The sequence below is a fragment of the Oncorhynchus gorbuscha genome, linkage group LG11 (genome assembly GCF_021184085.1).
Source record: "Oncorhynchus gorbuscha isolate QuinsamMale2020 ecotype Even-year linkage group LG11, OgorEven_v1.0, whole genome shotgun sequence".
Lineage (NCBI taxonomy): Eukaryota > Metazoa > Chordata > Actinopteri > Salmoniformes > Salmonidae > Oncorhynchus > Oncorhynchus gorbuscha.
Genome location: NC_060183.1, coordinates 69,830,969 through 69,850,353, shown reverse-complemented (window position 1 = coordinate 69,850,353; position 19,385 = coordinate 69,830,969). Strand labels below are relative to the sequence as shown.

The 19,385-nt window shown below is 42.3% G+C and overlaps 1 protein-coding gene across 2 annotated transcripts; it reads left to right on the top strand.

Moving 5' to 3' along the window:
- Positions 1–2,048: 2,048 nt before the first annotated feature.
- On the top strand, positions 2,049–18,350 carry st8sia5 (ST8 alpha-N-acetyl-neuraminide alpha-2,8-sialyltransferase 5). Of its 2 annotated transcripts, XM_046290270.1 has the most exons (8): positions 2,049–2,641; positions 6,730–6,837; positions 11,530–11,622; positions 13,935–14,021; positions 14,919–15,063; positions 15,190–15,302; positions 15,467–15,559; positions 15,828–18,350. In XM_046290270.1, the coding sequence occupies exons 1-8, from the start codon at positions 2,496–2,498 to the stop codon at positions 16,288–16,290; spliced, it is 1,248 nt and encodes a 415-aa protein (XP_046146226.1). In that variant the 5' UTR covers positions 2,049–2,495; the 3' UTR covers positions 16,291–18,350. The 2 variants fall into 2 exon arrangements, with proteins under 2 accessions (XP_046146226.1, XP_046146227.1); XM_046290271.1 differs by lacking the exon at positions 6,730–6,837 and having other exon boundaries at positions 2,053–2,641.
- The last annotated feature ends 1,035 nt before the right edge of the window (positions 18,351–19,385 follow it).

The window sequence follows — 19,385 nt, the reverse complement described above, 5'->3', positions numbered from 1 at the left end:
TGATTTGTACTAAATACAATGCTCTTAGTTTTAGAGATGTTCAGGACCAGTTTATTACTGGCCACTCATTCCAAGCACACATGGACACACATGCTTTGTTTAATGCCAGTGGCAGGTCATTGGTAAAAATAGAAAAGAGTAGAGGGCCTAGAGAGCTGCCCTGCGGTACACCACACTTTAAATGTTTGACATTAGAGAAGCTTCCATTAAAGTAAAACCTTTCATTTCTATTAGATAGATTGCCTTTTTGTGGATTCAGAGCTGAGGTCGAAAAGCCATAACACATATGTTTTTTCAACAACAGGTTACGGTCAATAATGTCAAAGGCTGGACTGAAATCTAACAGTACAGCTCTCACAATCTTCCTATTTTCCAATTATTTCAACCAATCATCAGAAATTTGTGTCAGTTTAGTACATGACAGAGCAGGTTACAGGGAAGATTGAAAACAACAAACTGCAGGGATCTAGACAGCCATAAACCAGAGGCAATCCATGGTCCCAGTCACAATGGCTAACCGTGTCACGGGCTGCGTTCAAGCACTCAAGAAAACCTGCTTGCTTGATATGCAGCTAGCAAGCCCAAATAGCTCCCCAGACCCTTTCCTTGGTTGGCAGGATCACTGGACAGAGCCTAGCAGTCCCAGCAACTGATGCCAACTGCGTTGCGAGATCCAAACTAAAAAGTTAGCTAGCTACTAAGAACTTTCCAATACACTTTCAAAACAACAAACTTTTTTTTTTAAACAACAAAACCAAGCTCTTCCTCGTTCCGCGTTCAACCGGAAGTGAGTGAAAGGTCAAGGGCCTAGGAGTAGCTAATGATTGTCTGTTTGGAAATAAAGAGAGAGCAAGAGAGACAGAGAGAGAGAGAGAGTATCAGCATCAGCATCTCTGGACCAGTCTGCTGTAATGGAAAGAAGCTGCAATTATCAGCATCACCAAACTGTGCTTCACTTCATGCCATTCTTGTTTGTCCTGATTTTGAGGAGAGCTCTTTCGTATATAGGCTAGGCTACTTCATTATTTTCGATCATGTTGTCTTAAGTATTTAACTGAGCTAGCCCATCCTCACGGTGGAAGGAACACTGGTAAATGAGACTGGAATATCTGCGTCTTTTTCCCAACGCAATTAAGCCAAAACCAAACCCCGTTATTCAGAGGGACGTTCTACTACGCTCCCATTGGCTAGCTAGCGTTGTCTCAATCACAGGCGTTCAGCGCAGAGACAGTGACCTTCCAAGGAAAGGATGGAAAGTGTCATTTAACAATTAGCAGGCCTGTTATTATTATGTTTGTGTAACCGAAATGGCTAGCTAGTTAGCGGTGCGCGCTAATAGCGTTTCATTCGGTGACGTTATTCGCTGAGACCTTGAAGTAGTTGTTCCTCTTGCTCTGCAAGGGCCGCCGCTTTTGTGAAGTGATGGGTAAGATGCTTCGTGGGAGGCAGTTGTTGATGTGTGCAGAGGGTCCCTGGTTCGAGTCCAGGAGAGGGACAGAAGCTATACTGTTACATTTGGTAACATTTTCCCATGTATTTATTTTCAGAGTTTCAAGTTGTAAAAACGTCTGAGAACTCTGCTGAATTCCTTCAATTGAAGGTCCGCTAAATGAACCTAGGCTACTTAACGTTATTGGAAGTTGTTATATTATCATTAATATTCTATTATCAGGTAAAAGCATATGCTTATTATTCATAATTTCTCAAATATTTATTAGCTAATCATGGGCTCCCGAGTGGTGCAGTGGACTAAGGTTGCATCATATCTGGTCGTGATTGGAAGTCCCATAGGGCTGCGCACAATTGATCCAGCGTTGGCCGTCATTGTAAATAAGAATTTGTTCTTAACTGACTTGCCTGGTTAAATCAAATACAACTCATTCAGTTGAATACGCTATGTTACAGCCATTGAATATGTCTTTGAGCGTTGAGGGACGGTAATGGCTAGCTCAGTCCACGTTATTAATATTAATCAGTGACTGAATTTTGCGGTACGTGATATTCACTTCCGAACCTGGAGAGAGCTCACAGCGTTGTAGAACGCCCCTCTGAATAACCGGGCGTGGTTTTTGCTTAACTGCGTTGGGCAAAAGAAAGAATTCCATCCATCTGCATTGCCTTCCATTGTCTGTCCAGCCTCTCGATCGAGCGCACCTCCCACTCGAGAGGTTATCGCCCTGATCTCAAAGAAATGTCAGGCATTTTTGACGAAACATTTCATGTTTTGTGTTCCATCAGCCTTGCAAAATACCAGAATATTTGTATTCTACAATTTCTAACCAAATCACTTTCCGTCCGGAATCGTAGCCTATATTTCTATGATTTATATAGGCCAATGAGATCAATGCTGTGACCGCAGCGAAGGATAGGTTAGTAAACATATCATAAAGACATTTGGACAATGTCCTCACGAATGCTTTCATGATAAACCTGTGTGATTGATTCTGAATGCTGCGCCGAGAGAAGGCTAATTCTGGAGTTTTGGGCAACAGTGGATGCTGCGCCGAAGAATGGGATACTCCGACCCTACGTCGGGTAGAGATTTACTCGGCAATAGGTCGCTTTGTTTTATATTCATTTGCGCATTTGGACTGGTTACACTTTTACAACAGATTCTTTATGGCAAAAACTACATTAAAAGGTAAGCGCTGTGAAATATATTCTACATGTAGCCTATAGGCCCAAGTCAAATAATTTGCCATTTGCCATCGTCTGAAGAGGAGGTTGCAAGACTCAATTGTTAACAATTGCATAATGTTGAAATGTAAGGGACAGCCTGATATTTTTCAATTTTGTGAAGCAAATGTCTCTGTTATTGTTATAATTGTAGGCCTATTAATACTGTCATTGTTGTAATTCAGTGTAAATGTGGGAGTAGCCTAGTGGTTGTAGTATTTGCTGCATGAAGGGGAAAATAAGCTAAATGGCTGAAAAGAACAATAGCAATCAGCCTTCCATTTTCCAGTAGCATATTGACACTATTCTCATGATATTTCTGTTTGATATTTTTCTGAAAATGAAGCATCACATTCATGCCATACACAGCTGTTTATGGCAGTGTACTCCCTTTTATTTGATTTTGTCTTTGATTTTCAGCTGTACTGGTCATGCATCTTCTTACATAAGGCTTGGATATTTGCTGATATCACAGTAAAAACCAAAAATTATCTCTTGATTCAGTTTATTGATCAGTATTTTAACTAAATGATCATTTCTACATGTTATGTTACAGGGTTATTGTCATATTTAATATTAGTTACTACCCTGTGGGCTTCAATGCACACATAGCCATGATCTGATGCTGCAATGCATTCCTAAGATGTTTTGTAACACCTTTGCAACAGCAATATATTTTCTAATAGGGATTAGACCTTTTCTTATGCAATCTATTTTAGCTAATAGCACCCATAGTGAAAGATGTTATTATTAATCACTGGAAGGCATTGACTTCTGCATTATCCTCTGGGATGTTTTTCATTGTGAGACGAGCAGATGCTGAGAAGCAGAGATATTTTCATCTTCAGATAATTAACCCCCCTCCCAAAATAAGAAAATAAGAACAATTGTCACACTAACCCCCCACCCCACCACCCCTCAGACAGTGCATTATGACTTTGCCTTACAACAAACATACATGTGCTGCATTCTAACTGTGCCCCCCCTGCCCAAAGCCCCCTCACCTGTGTGTGTGTGTCCTGCGCGGACTACTCTGATGACATCCTATGGATTCATGGCATCCTGACACTATGGCTGAGATGGCATGAATCCAGCCCCAGCAATATCTCTATCAACCTATCTATCTGCCTTCCTGCACCGCACTCCTAGCACACCGACTGGAACAGAGGGGAATGGGCTACAGTCACAACGGACCCAGCCAGTGGGCAATAACGGCAGCCATTTTGCTACACAGTAACACAGAGAGAGAGAGAGAAAAAGTCTTGAAAATTATGTCACTGTGAGATATTTTCGCCCCCCCATGCTGAAACGATGACAACAAGCTAAAGTCGTTGCAACAGGTCCAACCCCTCCCAACACGTAGCCCAGCCAAACGATGCCTGAGTGCATGGGTCTGAATCTCATGAGTTTCTCTCATGCCCCAGGATCTCAGTAAACCATCTTTGCAATTGGCCAAATTCTGTGGGTCTGGAAAAGATAATACTAGAGACACTTAAGCTTCAATGCAATAATGACAGTTGCAGAGAGCACTATGTGAGAATAACCAGCAGCAAAGTCCTCCATTACTCCAAGACTATTTCATATTTTTGCAGCTGTAGACAGAATTAAGCCATTTTGATCTTTTTAATTTTGCAGACTTTGTTTTACCCTCAATGATTTGGGTACGCCTAATATAATATTAAAATTGACAGGCTGATAATAAGACGCTTAGCTCAACGGACAGGAAGAATAATTGATAGACTCAACAGGATGGGAGCAATAGCTCTTCAATGTCTATAAGAATGACTTCACCAATATATTTTTGTTTGTTTTAGTTTTTTTGTTGAATTTTTAGCCTGTTTTTCTCCCCAATTTCATGGTATCCAATTGTTTAGTAGCTACTATCTTGTCTCATCACTACAACTCCCGTACGGGCTCGGGAGAGACGAAGGTTGAAAGTCATACGTCCTCCGATACACAACCCAACCAAGCAGCACTGCTTCTTAACACAGCGCGCATCCAACCCGGAGGCCAGCCGCACCAATGTGTCGGAGGAAACACTGTGCACCTGGCAACCTTGGTTAGCGCGCACTGCGCCCGGCCCGCCACAGGAGTCGCTGGTGATGAGACAAGGATATCCCTACCGGCCAACCGCTACCTAACCTGGACAACGCTAGGCCAATTGTCCGTCGCCCCACGGACCTCCCGGTCGCGGCCGGTTACGACAGAGCGACAGAGCATGGGCGCCTTTTTAGAGACACTGCATCCCTCTGAAGCAGTGGCTGGTGGGAGGAGCATCAAACGTGGTTGTATACCGTTCCATTTATTCCATTCCAGCTATTACAATGACCCGTCCTCCTATAGCTCCTCCCACCAGCCTCTACTGCTCTACTGTAGATAGTTGATGGTCTGCAGGTGTGCAATGTCTGCACCCGCTGCATGGTTTCTTTAATTTAGGAGCATCACATAGAAGATCCAGAGCCCTTAAATCCATGTCCTGTTTTAGTGCACTCCACCCTGACTGCAACAGCCATGGGGGGGTGTCATTGAGGTTAAGTGGATCCTGCAATAATGACATGCGGCCCAAAAAGCAGTGTTAATTTGATCACATAATGTGCTTACAGATAGGCTTTATGTGTAAGATTATTTGCCAGTACACTGTAGTGCTACACTGTGCTGTCCACCAGGCCTTAATGGACCAGAACCAAAGGATTAAATGCACAATGGCATGAATGCTCAAATGGTTTTATTTAGATTCATGTTTTTTTTTCTTAGTGAGATGGGTCATGCCTTTACTCTTCGCATATGATGAATTAAATCAAACATGTCCCTTTTACGCAAAACAGTTAGTCTTTGAATTAAATCATTTTGATTTCTTATGGGTTTGGATATTTGGATTTGCCTTATGCGATTTTGACAAAACTCTGTTCAATCCACCCATGTTACTCAGGGAGGAGATGGAATTTGTCTAGTCTAGTAGGGGTCAGCGTTGTGGCCTGGGAGGGTACAGGTGCTATGCACCTTTCAATGTTGGTCTAAATGCCACTTTTGTCTGTAAACCGTTAAGTATCTTTCAGTTTGTCTGTTCTCTATGTAACCCCTTAACCATAAACATGTGGTTCAGATTTATATAATGCGTTGTGTTTTTTCAGATTGTGCATGAGCCTAATGGGAAAAGTACTCTATAGGTTAACCTACAGAACTAAGATATTCTGCAGATTGGACAAACCACCCTGAAATGGTGACTGATTAGGGGTTTTAGACCTGTGTGAGACGACGGAGTTTTGTCAACTAACCTAAGTTTGACCTGTTTAACCACAATGAATGGACCAAGTGAAGCATCTTTATTTCATGTCATAAAGAAACATAACAAATGATACACACTGTTTTAAACCCAAGTGTGTTTTCTGTTCCACTGCTCTGCAGCAGAGATAGCTGAGACATTAGTGCGTCTGCATTGCATGCCATTCTCAGATGTGAGGAATCGGCGCCAAGAACCACACCAGATGGCCAGACTCGTATGCACGTTGTTATTCAGTCTGAGCTTGGACTTATTTATCCCCTTCTGATTTTTTAAAACAAATTTTTGGTTGTGTAAAAAAATAAAATAATAATCGCTATGTAGCCTATCAATATTCTTTGGTAAGATTTAACATACAAGGCACGTTTGTACATTTAATTATTTTTCCCCTCTTCATTTTAATATTCTGTAATCAATATGTGGTGACTGGGTGTTTTATTAATTTATTACAAATGTGTTACTGAGTGCCACTTTTCCTTTTACACTCTAGATGCGTCATCACTTCAACCATGCACACATTATCTAGGTTCATTCTAACCATGTTTGATTTGGTATACTAAGCCAAATGCTGGTCCCTCTGTATGGTGTCTGTGTGTGCTTGCTTGCACAAATGTGCATTGTGTATAGGAGTGTGTGTGCATTTGTGTACATACATGCACACATGGAAGTGTTTGTGTATCGGTCTGTGTGCGTGTCTATGTTTGGCTGACTGTTAGTTCTCAGGTACTTAACGCACAATAAACCCCAAATAAACTGACTAATTTTCTTAATAGTGCGCAACAGTTTAGCCGACTCAAAGGAGACGAGACAGGAAATTGGACCGGCCCTGTTAATTTCTCGGATGATGGATCTCTGAAGCCTGCCAGAAATGGGAAGAAAAGGTACATTTCCAACGTGATTGACTGACTGTACAACACCCCTGTGAGAGAAAGAAAGGAAAAAAGAGAGATAGAGAGAGAACATGCCATTTCCTGCTGATGTCCCAGCCCCCTGCATGTGTGGCCTGGGCCTTAGAAGCCTCCACTCGTAATGCATAACCAGTATAACCAACCAATCTGCTGTACTAACTAACCAGTAGAGAGACGAAGTCAGCAACACATACTTTACTCTTTTTTTGCTTCTGCTTGTTTTGCATTTCTGAGGAATCCTGGTAGAGATGTTTGCAAGGGTGATGATGACACAGGACCCATTCACACTGACGTTTAACTAACTTACCTGTCTGCATGTTGACAGATGTTTCCGTCAGAATTTTCAGCCAGATTCACAGATCTCCGTAATAGTCACACCCTGCCTAGCCGATATTAAGAAGAAAAAAAAAACGCTCGCAAAGGTAGGCCAGTCTGAAGGCATTTTAAGTACTTTTACAAAAACCCAAGAATGCCTCTTTCTTTTTCATTGGTCTGAAAGGATTAAACTGTCATATATTTTCAGTGGTGGTTGCACTCCAGATTTGCTCTTGCATGTTGTCTGACCCCCCCCCCCCCTTCCCTCCGTGACCCTCAAACCCTAACGCCCATCCCCCCTGAGAAGCTGGTTGGACCACGGCTGTCCCTTGTACCTCTGTGTCCCATTCAGCATCCATCTCTCAAACGCCTTTCCTCCTCAAACTGTGTGTTCATGCGTTCTGCACAGCTCTGTGTGTATGTCATATACATAGTGGACACGTCTCTCTGTTCCCCTATCTCCTCTTCTCACATATGCATCGTCTCTCTCTGCTACCTACCTGGATTACCTTTCCTCTTGTTTTCCTCTTATGAGAAGACAAAAATATGACACTTTCCCAGCAGGTCTCTGGCTTCAGTGCTTCGAGGACCTAATGTCACTAGGCGTGATAACACGCAGGTTATTAATAGGCCCTTTTCCATCTGACCATCCCTCACCGATAGCAGAAAGCCCGTGTGTCATGGATGATCTAAAATAACAATCAGTCTTCTCTTCTAGGCTAAACTACTTATTCTGGTTTCATCATTAGAGCTTAACCAAATGAAGCTAAGATGCTACAGATCTCAGTCTAAATAGGAAATATGATAGGTATGTTTCACATAAGGTTTTTTTCAATAGAGACATGCTGCTCTAGGTCACTTCAGTATCTACTCAATAACAAGCCAATCCAAAATACACTGCATCATCAGCTTCATTTTTCCTTTCTCATTTTGATTTTGTCCCAGCATCCTGTTCAAATGCATTTTTCTGTCATGTCACCCATGTTGTCCATGTTGTCCCATGTTGTCCTTTTGTGTTTTACCTCAATTAAATGTATTTCAACAGCCACATCAATCATGCTTTACTACACCAGTCATATTTTTCACAAACATTCTCCACCTCATCCTATCTCACTGAGATAGTATTTGCTCTATAAATTCATCCACTGGTGTTGTACATTTGTGATCACTGCCATCTTGGATTCAACTGATTTACCCCTCACCCAGCGGACAAAGTTTGATACGTGACACTTTTTTTTGACTGTAAATAGTTTTTCTGGTATGGTAGAGAATACTTCATATAAGTAGATTACAACCAGGTAAAGACGACATGAAGATGTGATTGGAAAGACATTTTGGTTGTTATCTGGTCGTATAGCCAAATTACAACCAGATGGACATATTTTGGTTGTTATCTGGTCGCATAGCCAAATTACAACCAGATGGACATATTTTGGTTGTTATCTGGTCGCATAGCCAAATTACAACCAGATGGACATATTTTGGTTGTTATCTGGTCGTATAGCCAAATTACAACCAGATGGACATATTTTGGTTGTTATCTGGTCGCATAGCCAAATTACAACCAGATGGACATATTTTGGTTGTTATCTGGTCGCATAGCCAAATTACAACCAGATGGACATATTTTGGTTGTTATCTGGTCGCATAGCCAAATTACAACCAGATGGACATATTTTGGTTGTTATCTGGTCGCATAGCCAAATTACAACCAGATGGACATATTTTGGTTGTTATCTGGTCGCATAGCCAAATTACAACCAGATGGACATATTTTGATGGTTGGTAAAAATAAAAATAAAAAATGAATGTCATTGCAACCAGTTTTGCCCGCTGGGCAGCCACTCCCTCTGTCCCTCCAGTAGACAGAATTCCATTTGTTGGGAGTGACTGTAGTGAGATACTCAACATCACCTATTTGCTATCTACTTTCGAAGATGCTCCGAATAGAAAGCACTTTCTCAATATGTATTAGGAGCCCTAAGTGTTCCACCTTTCCTGGTGCCCCTGAGGCTGACTCCACCAGCCCAGGTGCCAGAGAGGGAAGCCCTTTCCAAAGCTTATACATGGATCAATAGCATTATCCATTACAAACCTATTTAAATACACCTAGAGGGAGATTTGACTCTCTCGTGTGGCTCTCCGCCTGGCCTGACAGGGATGCACCGATTTGGGTTTGTTTCTGTAGCTGGTGATGATGATCTCAAAAGGGAGGAGAAGGTGCGACATCTGGGTCGAATCCTTTCTGACATCTAAAATGACGACCATGTCTTCACTTAGTTTACTTCCCTTTTATATGTCATTGTGTTTGTCTCAAATGTCACACAATCACTACCACCATATTAAACAGATGTTTTTATATTTTTGTTTTATACCATTTCCTGTATAATGTTTCGTTATTTCCTTGTCCGAAACCTCTTGTTAAGAGGTTTTCAAGCCTCTCAAGCATGTAAAAGGTATCTGTCCAATCAAGATTTCTTAATATATATATATGATAAGTATTTGTATAGTTCAATGAGGTGTAAAATCTTCTGAAATGGTTTGAATCTGAGTGAGTATTATGACTGTGTACAGTATGTACATGATAATTGTGTATGCATGTGCACGTATATGTGTATGTATGTGGGTGTGCATTTCATACCAGATAGGTAATAAGTACAAATGTAGGACCAACCGATTTTCATGTGATCTTCCTCAGTTTTATTTCTACATGCTAAGAGATCTGTAGAAAAACGAGACTACGCTATGGTTAGTCCACACAGGGACTGATGAACTCAGGCTACCCAGCAAGCAACATGTGGCACATGAAGTCTTAAAGATGTAATGTTCTTGTTGTAAACTGGTGGAGAACACATCTTATAACCAGAGTACAACAAATTGGTCTTTGTGACAACTGGATAAAGACACACATTTCGTGACAAGACCAAGCCATCATGGGAAAGATGTCATATTTTGGTTGTTATCTGGTCAGATAATCAGATCTAATACAACCAGACAAAGAGGCCTTCTTGGTTGTTCAAAAGACATGGAAAATAAAAACTGTGCAACTTGACTATAGCGGCATAAGAGACGTCCTAATGACGTCGTTGTCACCAGTTGTGCCATGTGGGTAAGTTCTCTGTGTCTGCCCTATGCAGTGAAACAGCCTCCCCATTATTTGCCATTGGCATCATACAACAGTCATTTTTCATACTGTACAGTTCACTCTAACCAACATACTGTACAGTTCACTCTAACCAACATACTGTACAGTTCACTCTAACCAACATACTGTACAGTTCACTCTAACCAACATACTGTACAGTTCACTCTAACCAACATACTGTACAGTTCACTCTAACCAACATACTGTACAGTTCACTCTAACCAACATACTGTACAGTTCACTCTAACCAACATACTGTACAGTTCACTCTAACCAACATACTGTACAGTTCACTCTAACCAACATACTGTACAGTTCACTCTAACCAACATACTGTACAGTTCACTCTAACCAACATACTGTACAGTTCACTCTAACCAATATACTGTACAGTTCACTCTAACCAACATACTGTACAGTTCACTCTAACCAACATACTGTACAGTTCACTCTAACCAACATACTGTACAGTACACTCTAACCAACATACTGTACAGTACACTCTAACCAACATACTGTACAGTACACTCTAACCAACATACTGTACAGTTCACTCTAACCAACATACTGTACAGTTCACTCTAACCAACATACTGTACAGTACACTCTAACCAACATACTGTACAGTACACTCTAACCAACATACTGTACATGTCACAAGACACAGACACACCTCCATGATAAAGGTTGTGCGTTCTAGGTGCTCCTGCCATCAAGATCTGGTTTTTCTACCCCCCCCCCCCTCTTTTCACTATGTATTTCACACGTTTTGTTGTTTACAATGACTCTTGTTTTTTGTTGAGAGAATGTCAGTGTTAATTGTTGTTCCCCATGTCAAGTCCAAATTCCCATGTCAAATGTTTAAAATCTGAAAACATAACAGAGAAATTGTATCACTTTCTGTTTTGTCCCCAACTTTGGTAGTTGGTGACAAAAAAAGTGTCCAGGATACATATTGTGGGTCCTCTACCCATAGGAATGATATCACACTTGCCACTCATCTCACAACAATGTCTTTACATTAAAGATGAATAATAATAATACATTTTAAAGTATAGCCAATTGTTATGGAATACAGTTAAGTGTATCACAATTTATAAAATAATTTCCCGAACCCACTGTGCTATGTGTTTTGTGGCCCAGTCTGTTCCATACTAATGTTGATTATTGTGTAATCGTTATGTTGACTGTGACAATCCCTCCAGGTATCTGGATTCATACGATGGATCCTATGACTACAACTCCACTGCATGTAAAGAGCTCAGACAGGAGATTATGGATGTCAAAGTCCTGACCATGTGAGTGTATCGCCTGTGTTAGGAATGCAGTGATGGGCAGATATGGTCCTCCAGGGCCTGTGTGTCTTGCTGGTTTGTGTTCTTTCTGAAATTAGTTTCTAATTTAGATCTTAGATGAAACAACAAAGCCTGTGCACTCAGTTCCAACATTCAGGCCCATCCCTTGTTCTTTGATTTGTTGTTGTTGTAAAGAATGATTTGATGATAGTGTGGTAGCTACGGACAAATAAGATAGATGGGAAAGTGGTCCAGACTGGCCTTGAGCTGCTGTCGCCATGGAGATGTACAATCAGCAGCAGCTCTACCTCTAGAACAGACTCCGGCACAGGCGTACATGTTCTTAAGACTGTTCCACACAGTCCTACATGTTCTTGAGACTGTTCCACACAGTCCTACATGTTCTTGAGACTGTTCCACACAGGCCTACCTGTTCTTGAGACTGTTCCACACAGGCCTACCTGTTCTTGAGGCTGTTCCACAGGCCTAAGTGTTCTTGAGGCTGTTCCACACAGGTGTTCTTGAGGCTGTTCCACACAGGCCTACGTGTTCTTGAGGCTGTTCCACACAGGCCTACGTGTTCTTGAGACTGTTCCAGAGAGGCCTACGTGTTCTTGAGGCTGTTCCACACAGGCCTATGTGTTCTTGAGGCTGTTCCACACAGGTCTACGTGTTCTTGAGGCTGTTCCAGACAGGCCTACGTGTTCTTGAGGCTGTTCCACACAGGCCTACGTGTTCTTGAGGCTGTTCCACACAGGCCTACGTGTTCTTGAGGCTGTTCCACACAGGCCTACGTGTTCTTGAGGCTGTTCCACACAGGCCTACGTGTTCTTGAGGCTGTTCCACACAGGCCTACGTGTTCTTGAGGCTGTTCCACACAGGCCTACGTGTTCTTGAGGCTGTTCCACACAGGCCTACGTGTTCTTGAGGCTGTTCCACACAGGCCTACGTGTTATTGAGGCTGTTCTACACAGGCCAAGTGTTCTTGAGGCTGTTCCACACAGGCCTACCTGTTCTTGAGGCTGTTCCAGCTAGTTATCACACCTGTAAGAGGAGCTTGCCGAGGGGCAGTTTGCCAGGCAGCAGACAGACAGACAGACAGACAGACAGACAGACAGACAGACAGACAGACAGACAGACAGACAGACAGACAGACAGACAGACAGACAGACAGACAGACAGACAGACAGACAGACAGACAGACAGACAGACAGACAGACAGACAGACAGACAGACAGACAGACAGACAGACAGACAGACAGACAGACAGACAGACAGACAGACAGACAGACAGACAGACAGACAACCACCCATGGCTCTGCCAGCAGTGACAGTACAGTGACTGGCTTTCATTACACTACATCAAGCCCTCTGGTGCTTTACCTCCCTGAGCAAGTCAAATGCCACAATCATCAAGGGGGAATGTCAGTTCAAGGGGAGCTATTCAGAGACCTATTTCTGGCTATCACCATCTTCTCCTCAAGACTGTGGACTCAAGGCGTCAGTCAGAGGGAGTGCCTGGGCGCAATGCTAATCCCAGAGCCACAGAATGCAGTGTCATTCTCATGTTACACCTCAGCGCGTGTTCAATATTTATATTATAGAGCAGAGCCACGTAGCATGCTGCAGTGTAGCTCCATGCAACCCCGTCCCCCTGTTGGTCAGTTTTATATACCTGTGCAGTTTCCACCCCCTCATTGTGACCATATACTGAATCTACACTGAGTGTACAAAACATTTAAGAACACCTGCTCTTTCCATGACATAGACTGACTAGGTGACTTCAGGTGAAAGCTATGATGTAGATGAAGGGGAGTAAACAGGTTAAAGCTGGATTTTTAAGCCTTGAGACAACTGAGACATGGATTGCGTGAGTGCCATTCAGAGGGTGAATGGGCAAGACAAAAGATTTGTGTCTTTAAACGGGGTATGGTAGTAGGTGCCAGACGCACTGGTTTGTGTCAAGAACTGCAGCGCTGCTGGGTTTTTCACGCTCAACAGTTTCCCATGCATATCAAGAATGGTCCACCACCCAAAGGACATCCAGCCAACTTAACACAACTGTGGGAAGCATCAACATGGGCCAGCATCCCTGTGGAACGCTTTCGACACTTTGTGGATTCCATGCCCCAATAAATTGAGGCTGTTATGAGAGCAAAAGTGGGTGCAACTCAACTCAATTAGGAAGGTGTCCTTAGTGTTTTATACACTCAGTGTCTGGTATAGGACCATTTCCTTATTCTTAAACATACATGGATCACTTGACTCTTCTCTTTGTCTGGTTTTTATGTGGGGTTTCCCTGGCTGTCTGCCAGGGTGAAGACGTCGGAGCTGTTTGAGAGATGGAGGAACCTGCAGGTGTGCAAGTGGCAGCAGAACATGGTGGAGACTAACAACTTCAAGTAAGTACAATTGACCCTTAAGGCATCACAGAGGCATCACAGAGATCGCGTTATTAATGGTCTTCTACCGTACATCACACACATTAGCCTCCTCCTTTGTTGTACTTCTACTCATTATCAACCCGATCCATTTCCATCTAGTTTGACTAGTGTTGCAAAATTCCAGGAACTAGTTTTCAATAAAAAGAAATCAATAGGTAATATGCAGGAAATCCGGAATCCTCCATGTCCTATTATTCCACATTTAGTTCTATCATCAGAGCTACACATGTCCTATTATTCCACATTTAGTTCTATCATCAGAGCTACACATGAGCGACACAGCAAGTAGCTGAATGCTTTTCATGATTAGTAAGCCTACGCTGGTTGGACATTTAGAAGAGCTACACAATTATTCCACATTTAGTTCTGTCATCAGAGCCAATGTCCTATTATTCCCCACGTCCTATTATTTTTTGGCACAGCAAATTTCAGGTCTGCTGAGCACAACTTGAACGTTGTGAAAATTCTGTGCAACTTCCAGCACACATTTACTGTGAACACTGAGGCTGTACCCGCTTTAAGTTACAGTTTCAGACACTGATCAAGTAGGGTACTGTGGCTATTTGATCATAATGTAGACCTACCAGAGTGGCCTACCATCAAAAACAACAGAGAAAATGCATCCCATAACATTTTAACACGACAATAGCTGTTCTATATGGAGAGAGACATCTGAGCAATCTTTATTGTGTGACTGTAACCCAACTTCTAGAGATACTTTCTATTGCAGGGATGCAACGTTTTGTTCCTCAAGGACCAGGCCTGCTGTGTTGCTTGTTTCTCCAGCAGCCTTGTTCGACTACAGTTTGTTTAGATCCGACAGGAACTCCGTCCTTCTTTTGTTCTCTCCACTAGGATGTCTCTGTCGCGTTGCTGTAATGCACCTTCCTTCTTGTTCACCACCAAGAGGAACACCCCAGCAGGCACCAAGCTGAGGTATGAGGTGGACACCAGTGGCATCCTGCCCATCACTACTGAGGTCTTCAAGATGTTCCCCCACGTGAGTGTTCCAACTATAACAATATATAGTATAGCATCCTGTAAGACTACCTGTCATCCATGCATCCAATGCTATACCTCCCACCCTAAAGTGATGGAACTGACACTGGTTCCGTTTCATTTAAAGGACATGCCGTACTCCAAGTCCCAGTTCAAGAAATGTGCTGTTGTTGGAAACGGAGGAATCATCAAGAACAGCAAATGTGGGAAGGAAATTGACTCAGCAGATTTTGTGTTTAGGTACACAGCATCTTCATCCCGTAGTGCTAAAAATATCTACCAGCATCACTTGAGCTGATTTATTTTGGTCTGCAGATTTCACATGGCAAGATCTAGTATTGAACTACTTTCAATCTTCTCAGAGTCTGCTTTGAATAATGTGAATAATTCTCCTTCCTTCAAAGATGCAACATACCACCCATCAGCGAGAAGTATTCTGCTGATGTAGGCTCCAAAACAGATCTGGTGACGATTAATCCAAGTATTATAACAGAGAGGTACTGTAGGCTATGTCACCAAAAAAGTGTATTGCCATTAACATTGCATTGTCATTGTGCCACACACATACACACACACACACACAGACAGACAGAACATCTAGACTTGAAATGTATTAACGGAGGCAGTTACAATGGGTGTGCACTTAGTGAAATGTAATGTTGGTGGCACAGAGCTGCAGCACTCACATCTGCTCCTCTCAAACACACACCCCCTTTCCCTCCTTTTAAACACGAATCACTTACCTCGACTCTCCTCCTCCACCAGGTTCCAGAAGCTAGAGAAGTGGCGGCGGCCATTTTATGAGGTTCTTCAGAACTATGAGAACTCGTCGGTGGTCCTACCCGCCTTCTACAACACGCGTAACACTGATGTCTCCTTCCGGGTAAAGTACATGCTGGACGACTTTGACTCCCAGAGGGGTGTGTTCTTCTTCCATCCTCAGTACCTGCTCAACGTCCAGCGCTTCTGGGGTGTCCAGGGTGTCCGCGCCAAACGCCTCAGCAGCGGCCTGATGCTGGTCACCGCCGCCATGGAACTGTGCGAGGAGGTCCACCTCTACGGCTTCTGGGCATTTCCCATGAACCCCTCAGGCATCTTCATCACGCACCATTACTACGACAACGTCAAGCCCCGCCCCGGGTTCCACGCTATGCCCCACGAGATCTTTAACTTCCTGCACATGCACACGCGAGGCATCCTCCATGTACACTCGGGAGCCTGCACGTGATTGTGAACCAGAGTCACGCCCACACCGCAATGTATCGTGGGGAGTCACCATTTGTTTTTGTCTGTTGTCTGTCACCATCTGTTTTTGTCTGTTGTACATTTTTCATATCTTAATTGAAAGGTACAATATTTTTTATCTTACAGTTGACAAGAGCCTTTTAAACTCACGCCGTATATCTGGGGGCTCTACAGTAGCTCCATGAATTGGAGGTTGCTTGCTTTAATGCAAACACTGTCTACTTAATGTGTTTCTTACTCTCTTGCTGAATAAGCAACTCCAATGACCGCCGGTATTTCTGATTCTGTTAATGTAGGTTGCTTGTTTTAATGTAAAGTGGTCTTTCCGAGTGATGTCGTTTTTGTGAAATCTTAGTGGCTCGGTGGTACTACTGCTGTACAGATTTGAACTCAACGTTGCACAAGTATTTACACTGATATAGGGCCACTCTGTGTCCCTCACCTCCTCCTGTACCTTGTCTTTGCCACTTCCTGTGTTATGATTCCCACCCATCTATGTGCTATCTTTCTCAGACACTGTGGGTGAGGCAGCTTTTATGTATGTCTGTGTAAGAAGCCTGAATACTATTGATGTTGTAGCAAATCCAAAATATATCTTCAAAGATCCAACAGTTCAACTTTCTGTTGTCCAGCTACATTAACCTGTTTTACAGGGGTAAATATTTCATATAAAACACTGTTAACACTCCTGACCAGAGATTACCTTTTTCACAGGTCCACTTTCTTCTGTATAACTAACTTGCCAAACGCTGGAATATATCCTTGGATATTATTGATGTGAAATGGTGGTGTTTTAATTGCTGGCTGTTTTTGGACCAAGGCCAGATGATGAATATTTTCTAATCTACACCACCATAGTAAAATCTCTGACCTCCAGAACAGACAGTCCTAGTCACTCTGCATGGCCAGGAGTGTTTCCTCACCTTGGGACCTGACTGGGAACATTCTAGGTCCTAGTTGTAGCCTATATTATGTTATGGCCTGTAACTAGGGCTTTGAGGTTTTCCTGGTCAGGTCACATAGTCAGAGAACGATACCCTGGCCCTAGTTATTGGGTACTTTTGAGCAATCTGATTTGTCTCTGTCATTCATGTCTTAAAACCACGCTGCCTTACTGTACAAATCCTCTCTCAGATATGCAATTCAGCCCTGCATCACTTCTCTAACGGATGATCACATCAAACAAACGCTTGGTCTTACTGTCTGCTGACAGTGTAACCTCGTTAAGAAAAGGCTCACTTCTGCTGTTGAAATGACTTCATATTCTATAATTACTGTAAAATAGAATACCATTTGCATACTCGTGATGCTGTGCATGATGATACTGTATTATTTGCTTTGTGTGTGCCTGCAACCACCACTGAAATATGTTTACAATGATCAGCTTCTGCTAAAGCTCCCAGTGCACTGCGAGAGATGGAACCTTTTACATCACCGAACCTTGAATAGATTTTAAAAGAGAATTGAGTGATGGATGCACTTTTTCACAGATGATGGAAAGGAATGACTATTATCGGCCCGTTTTGAAATAAGATAATTATTGTCACTGCATCGTGTAATTTTTCCCTTTGTGACAATGTACCCTTGAAAGCATTGTGGATCTCGGCCTTGGAATGCTGTATGTTTCTATTAATATTTATTGTGTTTAACTGTGACAGAGAAGAGGAACGTTGCTGACTGAACTGAAAACATAGGACCGTTCTTCTGTACATGCAATGCCCCAAATTACCATGATATTTAAAAGACATTACTCCTAAAAAATGTGGACGATTCTTTCACCTGTAACTCAGTCACACAGATTGTGTGTAAAAGATAAAATGCACAAGGTACATTTATTCAATCTGTATGAGCACATTATTAAACCTTTTCAGTTTGACTCAGAATCACAAAATATCATACATTTTATAGAGTAAAAAAAGAACTAAGTAGAAGAATTGGTCTGAAAATGAATGGATAGAATGAATACAGCTTGAACAGTGATACAAAACCTATATTCTGGATCATCTTTATATTGTGTCTGTAAATAAACTTGTTTGGCTTTTCTGCTTGTCTTGCTCATTTTGTTTCTATATATAAACATCTGATCTACACAGAAATATAGATTTTGGTCAGGCATTTTTCTCAACCAATCATTTTAACCCTCCAATCACCACACAGCCAAAATCTACTGTACTAACACTGCAAATGGGAAACGCAGCATAGCATTATAGGCAATTGAATACACCCACTGGGCACAGATGTCAATTCAGCTTGTATTCCACATTGGTTCAATGTAATTCAACCAGTGTGTGCCCTGTGCGTAGCATTTGGAGTATTTATCAAACTATAATCTGTTTGAGGGAGTGAAATTAACATGACAGGAAAATGAAGTTTCTCCCAATGCAGGACAGCTAATACTATCTTTTCATCTGAAGAGAAGTCTTCTGTCTCCAGTTGATGGGCACATCCGGGCCATGATCATTAGGGCATTCAACAGAAAATGAACGTCTCTTATGCCAAGTCCAAGTAGTTCCTCCGTGTTTGTCAGTTTTCTTCCGTTTAGTGCATAATGAAAATAAACCTGTATGTGCTCCAAATGTATGGTCCGCAACCACATGGTGTAGAATTGACCAATTTACCGTCTCGTTTCGGGTCAGTTGACCTCTGGTTTGTCTGCTCCAATTAGCTCCTTAAGCAAAGCTACTGTCAGTGCCTCAATAACTAAGCAGACGTGGTGTCTATGTCCTGTCCGCTCACTGAATCACTAACGGAAGGCAGCTACTGCTGCCTTTACAGATGTAGGATCATAATTTGACCATCCTGTTGATGAAGTAAAATGCAAACTTGTAGTGTAATCAAGGTTTAAAAAGGCTTCTAAAGTTTGTAATTTCCACTTTAACATTTTACTTGATTTGCTCTGCAAAAAAAAATCATAAATTATAATCCACATAAAAATACACATTTTCTGTTGCTGCAGGATTATTTTCCTGCTGTCTGAAACTGGCTCAAATTAAGATATGGCATCTGTACATCATGATCAAGTCCCACTGAGTCACCATATGCCATAACTATTAGGTGCAATAGGAATACACCTGCCAT

What these genes read in the sequence shown, in the direction of transcription:
- st8sia5 (XM_046290270.1), top strand. Translation starts at nt 2,496, where the DNA reads ATGCTGCGCCGAAGAATGGGATACTCCGACCCTACGTCGGGTAGAGAT. An exon ending in GCCAGAAATGGGAAGAAAAG is followed by an intron (nt 6,838 to 11,529) that starts GTACATTTCCAA and finishes CAATCCCTCCAG; the next exon opens with GTATCTGGATTCATACGATG. An exon ending in CCAAGTATTATAACAGAGAG is followed by an intron (nt 15,560 to 15,827) that starts GTACTGTAGGCT and finishes CTCCTCCACCAG; the next exon opens with GTTCCAGAAGCTAGAGAAGT.